Source organism: Diadema antillarum, unplaced genomic scaffold, assembly GCF_040938485.1.
Source record: "Diadema antillarum isolate AM-2024a unplaced genomic scaffold, OU_Dant_1.0 seq00000803_RagTag, whole genome shotgun sequence".
In the NCBI taxonomy this organism is placed as follows: domain Eukaryota; kingdom Metazoa; phylum Echinodermata; class Echinoidea; order Diadematoida; family Diadematidae; genus Diadema; species Diadema antillarum.
The window spans coordinates 491,675-501,860 of record NW_027271685.1 but is presented as its reverse complement, the minus strand read 5'-3'; the positions used below and the strand labels follow the sequence as shown (position 1 = coordinate 501,860).

Here is a 10,186-nt window from a genome sequence, read left to right as displayed (position 1 = left end):
ACGAAATACGCCCAGGCGGTACCTTGCAGGAATCAGACAGCACCAGTGGTAGCTCGTGTACTTCATGAAACATGGTTCGTGCACTATGGCGTTCCTCTCCGAATACATTCTGACCAAGGAAAGAACTTTGAAAGTTCTTTGATTCGAGAGCTGTGTCATCTGTACAACATTGAAAAGTCACGAACATCCCCATATCATCCTGAAGGAAATGGACAGACAGAACGGTTCAACCGAACATTGTGTACCATGATTAGGTCTCTTGCTCCTTCCGATCGAAGAAAATGGCCTGAACTCATCAGTAACATAGTGTTTCTGTACAACAGTACACCGCATCGAGTTACTGGGATGTCGCCATACAAGCTCCTCTTTGGTAGAGAAACATACACCCCCCTGGACCAACTCCTGTCTAATGTAGAACTTACTTGGGATGAAGACTTCGTAGCTCAGCAGGCTAAAGCTCTGAAATGTGCCCACGAGTGTGCAAAGAAGCACATCGAACAATCACAACAAAGGCAGAAAGAGAGGAATAATGTCCAAACAATCAGTAAATCACTGACAGTCGGTTCCAGAGTATTACTCAAACAATGCGCCTTTGATGGCCGACATAAATTGGAAGACAAATTCCATCGATCTCCTTTCATAGTAATGGACGTTAATGCACACCAAGACGTGTACGCTATTCGACCCTTACTTGGTGGACCTACAAAATGGGTGAACAGAAAATTACTCATTGAGGATCCAAGAGAAGGACTACCCCAAATTGAAGAGAATGAAGCAATGTCAACATACGAGGGAGATGTCACTGTAGAAGCTTGTGGAGAGGGAAGTAGTGATGATACTTCTGACACTCATGACCTATGGTACTGGATAACCCAAAATGGAAATGATCAAACTATTCCCTTGCGCAGATCAAATAGATCCACCAAGGGTAAACACAGAAACCCACTCCATCTCCCCAGATCAGTGCAGCCTTCATAAGGAGATCACACAATGAATTCGTGTATATAGCTATGTTATGAATGAAGTGGCTGTATGTCCACATTATCATTTTTGTTGGTTACTGTGGGCTATATTTTATGACTGTATATTTTATTTTCTAAGTTAGCAGTCATCGGAGTTAAATTTCAGTTATGAGATTTTTACATTACACGAGTCGTGTAATGAAAATAGCGGGGAAGGTGGTGGTTATATGAATATAATATATCATCAATATACATGAATGTATTATTCATAACTTGGAATTTCGGATTTGGATTGCAGTCTCACTGCCGTCGATGTATACTTTATCATTTTTGTTTGCATATATTATACCGTGTGTGTATAATATGCCGAAGTTTGATGTATAAGACACATAGATGTAAACATAGCTGTAGTTGCCATTATACAATAGTTTTCATGAAATTATTTATGATAGGCATGTATATTAGACTCTGTATATTGTGTTTCGATATAAATTCGAATTACTCACATAGACATTGATACATGGTTTTATATACGACGCAGAACATGTTATGTTGTTCTGTTAAGGCATGGTTGACGTCATTCTGGGCTTTTATGCATCATTTTCTCGGAGAATCTGTATATAACTGACAATGTAGAATGACTGAGCTTTACATTGTAAGTCGAACTGAAGAAAATTGTAATATATTGATGTATTATTCTTTTGGCACGGAACTTATATGGCACTTGCGTATGTTTTGTTTATTCTGACAAATTTGACCTCACTTTTGTACAAAGTATCCAAATATGAGTGTTAAGTGTTAATGATTTAGATACTATTAATTTGTAAGAGGTTCCAAAGTTGCAGCTTTTGGCAGACTTCTTATAAGCTGAATTTTGTTGTATTCCCTCGTTTGTATATATTTGGCCGGAAAAGCGGGGAACACACACTTTTCTGGAATATATTATTTTTGTAATCATTCACTGTTCTGCTCTATATGGAATTGCTCTAATGACTTGACATTAAGAGCGGGGAATTTTTTTTGTTATGTATTATTATGTATGATATGAAAATGATATGACGTGATCGAGATTATATAACACATGGGTTGTGTTATATAATCGCGGGGAAGTTTGTGGTAAACGGGACAATGCGCTATTGTTGCGTCAGTGCGTTAAATTAGGGCGCGTTGTGACCATGCCAATGACGCAGCTGTGTGCGGTTGGCGTCGTTGGCATGGGCACAACGCAACTTTTATTTTTAATAAGAATACACAAGGACACAGAGACGCAGATTCAATTCATTTTTATATCTACTTCAGAGACATTTAGATGTATATACTTCTTGTGAGCGTCTCGGTACATATTTTGTGATACAAGCACTACGTACACGATAGCTGCGGGAACCCCGGAGTTTACTGGTAACGTAATCATTATATATCGACAGACTGGTGAGTAAAACCCTTTCGATATAATATTATTATGATTCTTCTTCTTCTTCTCCTTCTCCTTATTCTTCTTCTACTACTACTTCTTTACTAAGTCAAACTGGAATTGCTGTTAAACGTGAATTATTGTATGAAATCAAAATATTGAGCTAATGATATATGAAATTTATATTTATTGCAAAGTGAGAGACTGGTTGAAATCATTTCATTTGTGAAATAGTCACTGTTATAAATAATTGTAAAGTTTGACAATTATTTATGTTTGTTTACCCTTTATAGGGGCTGTTTTGGTTTCCAAATAAAATCTATGCAACGCCAACTGGAGACTGTCAGCGTCATCATTGAGCCGGCTTACAACACATACACCCATGGGGATCAATGTGTTCATGCTGACTAACTTCAATCCAAATGGGCAACAACAGCCGGTCCAGTGATACGCATCCTACACTGATGGGCAGATGTTGATGGGCACATTCAGGTAGGTGGTAGATAATTGGTTGGTAGGTCCTGAGGGTAAGGGTTGTGGGCAGAATCAGGTTTGGGGCAAGCGAGGGGGATTCTCTGACCCAAGGGAGTATGGGAACCAAAGAGCCACCAATACGAAACGACTTACGCCGTGGCCGAACAACTGCTGGAGAGCTACCAAGAGGCTATCGACCTCCTAAATGATGCCAGCCCTGATGCACTGCTCATGGTGTGTCAACACCATAAGTTCGCGGGTTACGACGACATCACAGGACAGAAGGAGAGCAAGATGGGGCTCCTCCAAAAAATACAAAGGTTTCTGAACAGTGAGGATGTAGAAAAAGAGGACATCAGGAGGAACATATCTACATAGACATCGCAAGTCTCTTGAAGAGCCAGGACAAGGAACGGGATGAGTTGGAAAGAGAACCTGAAACAAAACCAAATGCATCCTCCATCAGCCCCCCGAAGCCAGATACAATAGTTCAATTTGTCCATGTCACCAAATGTGACTTTAAGATATCAGGCCAGATTGGCGAAACTGGACAGAATGACCGACTCTCCCTGTCTAGCTTGATCCACCAAATAGAGAGCGGAGTAAAAAAAGGGACATGCAGATGAGGACATCAGGATCAGCCCTACAGAGTTACCTGGAAGGATTCTCTGACCTCACCCTCCCGGGTGCTGAGACAGATGCTCAGGGCTCATTTCCAAGAAAAGGGAGCAACCGAACTCTACCATCAGTCATCTGCACTCACGCAGGAGTATAAAGAGTCGGCGCAATTTTTCCTTGTCCGCGCCCCTGACCTACATCAAACGGTAATTTTCGCAAGCAAAGAGGTGGGGATCGGGGCTAAAATATGACCAGTCCCTGATTCAAAGCATGTTCCTTCACGCTGTACTCACAGGACTGTGAAGCCAAGCAGAGAGAAACAAGGTTCACCCTCTCCTGACTGATCAAGGAACAACAAATGAGGAATTCTGAGAAACTGAATGAAGCTGCCTGACGGGAGACGGAACGACAGCAAAATTTGGGTACGTTTTCCCGTAAGACAGGCATTCAAAGTATAAATGAAGAGGCACCTAATGAGACTCAGCCAGCCATCGTGAAATCCAAACCATGGGAGTCTGAGTGACAGTGCTAACTATGCAGTCACACAGTGACTGAAAAATTTCTGCGGTCCAGGCATGCCTGCAAATCTATCATGAATTGCAGAGGAAAAGTCATGGTGGACATGGCTTTGGCCAGAACCAGAAAATCAAGGTGAGCTGAAAATATGAGTAGAAATTTAGTGAGGAAGGTCTGACAGTTAACGCTAAATCATAGAGTTAGACTTGACATGTTAAGGTCAATCTAACATTAGGTCTACTATAATCTACTGTAGATCTGGACATAGTCTCTGAGAAAGTCTAACTTGTAACTAGGATCTACTAACGTTAACCTAGCATTTTACTTTCTAAGACTAAGTCTAGATCTACAGTAGATTGAACTTAATGACCAGAAATGTCATTTAACAGCCATTTAAATAGGTTTACAATCCACAATTTTTAAAACTTTGTAAAACTTGTATTAGATCTAGATCTAGACCCTAGTGTTAGACAACAAAATAATGTTGTTGTTGATGATGAGGATGATGATTGATGATGAGTACAATGTGATGATAGTAACAGTTAGACCCAGATCTGAGTAGTGTTAACTCTGACTAGTGTTATAACAGAATAGAATTTAGAGTCTACAGAATTTAGAGTCTACAGAATTTAGACTTTAACAGAATTTAGAGTCTACCCCAGGCCAAGGTCTAGATCTAGATAGGCCTAGAATCTAGATTTAGATCCAGACTATATTTACCAAAATTTAGACCCCTCCAGATCTATCTAAACTTATAAGAATCAATTTTTTTTTAATACTTAATTATCGTTCAACAGTTGAAAAGGTTAGAGGAACGTCGATCTGGCGCTGCTCAGTGGCTGCCGGGCCCACGATCAATTGGGCAAAAAGAATTTCCATTCTTGGACAATAAAATTTGGAGTTTATATCCAAAACAATTATTATTATCATTATTATTATCATTATTATCTAAGTTTCCTGGTTGTGAAATAATGATACAATAACAAGTGGCCATACCCACAATGCCGCCGACAGTGTTCACGCAAACATCGAACAACGTCTAAGAAAAGTTGGAAAACATCTTCGACTACACTGACTTGATTTCCTCTATAAGGGAGTCTAGGAAAGGACTGGAAGTGCTGTCATTGAAGGAAGATGAGTTCTTCCCCTGGGTCAGTGGTAAGAAGTATTTTCGAGTCACTCCAGTTCTCCTAACAGATGCAGCAGAAGTGGTGTTTGAACACGAGTCAAGGCAGATGAAGTTTTGCACACGTTTCAATGAGATGGAGCACAGGGAACTGGAATTCTTAAGACCCAAATACGAGTTAGAAGTTCCAGCTCCAAGGGGAGAAGCTCGAGGAATCGCACTGTCCAAGAAAGCAAAAATACTCCAGAAACTAACACCAAAAATGCCAGAGTCACGCAGAACATTCTGGAAAGATCTACCAGAGTCTGCTAATGCTAGAAACTTGAGCACATTTGCTGAATAGAATATCACCGAAACAAAAGAAACCCCCCCCCCAAGAAAAACAAAGGAAAGAAGAGAAAGAAAATAATATTTAGGCCAGGTATAGTTCAGACTAACGGGCAATTAAACCAAACTTATAGATATAGACTAAATAGGTTTAGCCGATGTGGTATTAGACAATCAGAGAATTAGACCTACTGCTAGTAGACCAAGTGGAAATAGACACTAACTGGATATTAGACCAAGTGATTATGGACTGAGTCAGGGATAGACCAAATGGTAATTAGACGAAGTGTCAACTATACAAAAAGTAGACAAACTGATGATTGGACAAACTGGTTTAGACGAAATGGCCATTAGATGAAATGGGGGAAAAAAACTAATTAGACAAAGTGGCAATTAGCCCATTTGGTCACCAGACGAATTGGCAATTAGACCAAGTGGGTATTAGGCCAAGTATAATTTAGACCAAATGGCAATCAAACCAAACTGATATGTGTAGTTATAGACCAAATAAGTTTAGCCGATGTATTAGACAATCAGAGAATAGACCAACTGCTAGTAGACCAAGTGGATATACATATATATATTGAAACTTTTTAGCCCCACATACTGGTAGCTAAATTTGAATCAATATGGACAACAAATAATATACAGTACCGGTACATGAAAAAGATCCAAGCACTTGTTTGCATAAGCTATTTCCTCTTGCGTGAATTTCATGCAAGGAAAAGACCATAATTACATGAAAGAAACGCAACTAAATGTTAGAGAAAGTGCGCAGTTAACAGACAAACATTTGTGACAAGACCCCAGCTAGACTAGGAAAGTGTGACAGTAATCTTTCTTCTGTAAATTGCCTTACAATTTAGTCTACCTAACTGTCTCTACTTAGAGTTGATATTTTATCAACTGTAAAGTTATCATGGATTTGGTGCGGTTGAGAAAACTTATAATTGATTTGGGAGGAAGTTGGAATTGATTTCAACTCTGGGTGTCTTGATAAAACGGACTTCAAGTGGATTTAGAAGTTAATCATAGATTAAGTGGACTTAGAGTTAATATGAGAGGTTAATCATAGATTATCTTGACTTAACGTTAAATTCATCTTTTGATAAAACGAGGGCCCAGGTGTGGTATGAGATGCATTCTTATTTGATCATGAATAATGACACATTACATACATGCAATGTATGATCATATGAGAAATGTAACGAGACTATAAAAAAGATACTCAACTGAAAGCATTACACACATTTTAGCCCCACATACTGGTAGCTAAATTTGAATCAACATGGACAACTAATAATAAACAGTACCGGTACATGAAAAAGATCCAAACACCTGAATAAAAAAGAAATAAAAAAAGTGGAAAAATGAGCAACCAGCTCTGAGCCGATAGTAACGAAGCTGCTGGTCTCAGATGCAGACGTCAATTTTCAGGTGGACATAGGGACACCTGGGTCCACCCAAAAAACGAAAACACTGGAGATTCATCATGACAACAGACTACCAGGGAGCAGTATCCAAGTCAAAACAGAAAGCCTCCAGACTATTACAGTGCACTCCTGTTATAACGAAATGCCCGGGACCGGCAGTTTTCTTTCGTTATAACAAAATTTTGTTATAACCGAACAAATACAATGTATAATGAAAACAAGGAAACCACGTATATATATATCATATTCTGTTTGCTGAATACTCATTATACACTGGAAAGCTATGTGAAATGTGATGGGATAACTGTATTATAATAATAAACGCAAGTTCCCCTCAGAAACTGTGCGTGACACAAGGAGCGAACACACAGTGGTGAGATGCGTTCACCCATGCAGAGACGCTATATATGCTTGATCCGCTACTTATTTTCGAAAGCAATTCGCATTTTGTTGTAATGGAGCACATTTCTTTTGTTTTTCTATATATGTGGCGCTCGGAAAAGACCTCGTTGTAACGGAAATTTCGCTACAACCGTGTTCGTTATAAGCAAATTTTGTACCATAGACTTAAATAGTGATAATTTTGGGACCAGAAGATTTACTTCGTTATAACGAAATTTCGTTATAAACGTGTTCGTTGTAACGGGAGTGCACTGTATGCATTTACATAAATCCCACCAATTGGTACAACAACAACACACACACAAAAGCAAAATATCGAAATACATTCATCTGAATATAGTGAATAAAGGAATGATAATTGGATGTTTTGGACTGGTAAAATAGTTCAGTTTTACTCATCATTTAGTGAATTATTATAATGATGGACTTATTCATTTTTGGACACTAACAGAATTATGGGGGGAGAGATGTGATGTACTCAGTACTCACAACACAAACTCTGTAAATTGCGCCAGCGCATTGTGATATTATACGAGCTTGACAAAACCAAAGTGACTGTGTGAACATCTGCTCTTTCCGCTCTCCAATAGTTCTTGTATTTCTTGTATTTTTGGCGATATAGTCGAAGTTAATACAAATCATATGGCTTGATTGTTTAAAATCATGACTAAGAGCAGTTACTGTACTTCACAGGTTGAATGTGTTAACAAGCTCCACAACTGACATTCATGGAAATATGACATGGCAGTAAAGTAGTCAGTACGTGTACATATATATCCTGCATGATACAAGGTTGCTATCGCAGTACAAACTTTGTGGCATTAGCAGCCTTTTTCATTTCAACTTACAGCTCAAAAGTGTGAAAATTTTTATGGTTCAATACACCGTGATCATTTGTAAATTTGACGACACTACGAAGGTTTGGTAATATAGATATACAATGCATGTAAAGTACTGGTTGACACTGCTATAACTGCTCAACATCGATATCTTCCATGAATGTCAAAAAATATAAAGGAGACCTCCAGATAATTTTCACACATTTACATTTGAATAACTATAAATTGGTAATACAGGGTTAAGGGTTTCAGAATCTATATTGACTGGGATGAGGAATAAGGGTGTTTTCAAAATATATAACAAATCACAATGAACAAGGGTGATGACATGGCAGCTCCATCATAATGCATGATTGGGGGATCAAGGAAACAGAACTAAAGAAGAAGGCATGCATAGATACTACTCAGGTGAACTAGTTAAGCATGTGGTATTGTAACAAAATTACATTGCTACATTTCTGAAATATGTGAGCCCCCTATATCATCATCCTTGATCGGTGTTATTTGTTTGGGGTTTTTCACAGTATTGGTTTCTCTGCTCAAGGACCAGAATGAATTCAAAAATCTTTACATGGAGCTGTCAATTCAGGTACTACATGATGTGAAATTATGAAAACTGTCTGGACTTCCCCTTTAAATAGGCCATGTCACAATTCATCTCAAGAATACAAAAAGAAGAAATACACTTACCTAGCACATTACAAATTAAATTGTTTTGGCAAGTTTACACAAAATGATTTGATTTTTAATACCATGGCAAAAGAACCTGCAAGACATAGTGAAGAGATGTGCCTCTATAGATAATCAGGCTAGAAAGACAAAAACAAAACAAAACAAAACAGAATGAAAACAGAGCTCTACGGAAAACGTAAGGATTTACTTGTGTTCAGAGCTCTTAAATGGTATCTTTCTTGCATTCTGTTTTGGTCCAAGTTTTATGCTCAGGCAACATGCATAAGCCCAGTAGCTGCAGGCTGGAATGTCACACCCTAGCCACGAGGCCTACTTTCCTTTCTTTTCCTTCAGATTCTTGTCCTTCTTACTCTTGTAGACCATTTTATTATTCCGAGCAGGCCTCTCCTTTGCCTTTTTGCTCTTCGCTCTTTTCTTTTTCGCTGGCAGCTCCTGCGCGTCAGGTGATCTCGCTGTACCATACGGAGTAGGAGATGGGCCGGCCTTGCCGCCTGGCAGAAGTCTACTACTTTTGGTTGGCGTGTGATGCGCTGGCCGTTGTGACACTTTTGATGGCAGCTGGGAGGTTCCTACCTGAAATTTAACGCTTCTCTTCATCACTGGGTGGGAATGATATGTGTATACTCTCCCAGTCTCCGCCTTCAACTCCAGCGTTACTGTTGCTCCACACATGATGTGTATTTCTTTGGCCTGTGCAAGTACCAATTTCAGAAAATGCAAACAAAGAGAATAGTGAAAAAAACAACTAAAATTCAATTTCTCTTGTGTTATATTTATCAACTTAGCAAGGAAACTTAACATGTATATCAAACTTGTGAACAAGCCTCCAGTAAATAACCAGAACACCAAAAAGCTGGGAGAAATACATCATAAGATAGTATACAAATATACCAGGCCTGAGAGGCTCTGGTTGAAACTATGCGCATGAGGTGACTTCAGTAGCACTATTTTCTGAGGGGCGCAGCCCCGAAGAAAATAGTGCTACTGAAGTCACCGAAGGCACATAGTTTCAACCGGTGCCTCGAAAAATTGACCTGGTATATTTGTTTTATATCCCTCCCAACGAATATAAGAGTATTCGACTGCTGGTATTCTGTAATTTACCTCTTTTTTAAAGGGCATCTTGCTTTACTTTTCAAGAAGATTGACTAGTCATTCACGCTCGGGAAAGCAGCTCAGCAGGAGGGCAGCGCGTACGCGTGATACTATGAAGAGACAACTGCGCGCTCAGCCGCTGAAGTGTACTCGGTGCATTGCTGTACAACGTACTGGTAAACATGCGCAAACTGCAAAGTCACTACGCGCTTCATACATGCAATACGCCTATCCGATCTGTCAACAAGTACGTTCGGTTGCCAGTGCGGTGATGTGCGTGCTCGAGCTGA

The 10,186-nt window shown here is 39.3% G+C and overlaps 1 protein-coding gene across 1 annotated transcript; it reads left to right on the top strand.

Moving 5' to 3' along the window:
- Positions 1-246: 246 nt before the first annotated feature.
- Positions 247-5,450, top strand: LOC139739530 (uncharacterized). Its single transcript, XM_071650128.1, has 2 exons — positions 247-860; positions 5,075-5,450. The coding sequence occupies exons 1-2, from the start codon at positions 247-249 to the stop codon at positions 5,448-5,450; spliced, it is 990 nt and encodes a 329-aa protein (XP_071506229.1).
- Positions 5,451-10,186: the final 4,736 nt, after the last annotated feature.

Excerpts from the sequence above, each read along its gene's own strand:
- LOC139739530 (XM_071650128.1), top strand. The coding sequence starts at position 247 with ATGATTAGGTCTCTTGCTCCTTCCGATCGAAGAAAATGGCCTGAACTC. Across the intron at positions 861-5,074 it reads TCTGACACTCATGACCTATG|GGAGTCTAGGAAAGGACTGG; the intron begins GTACTGGATAAC and ends TTCCTCTATAAG.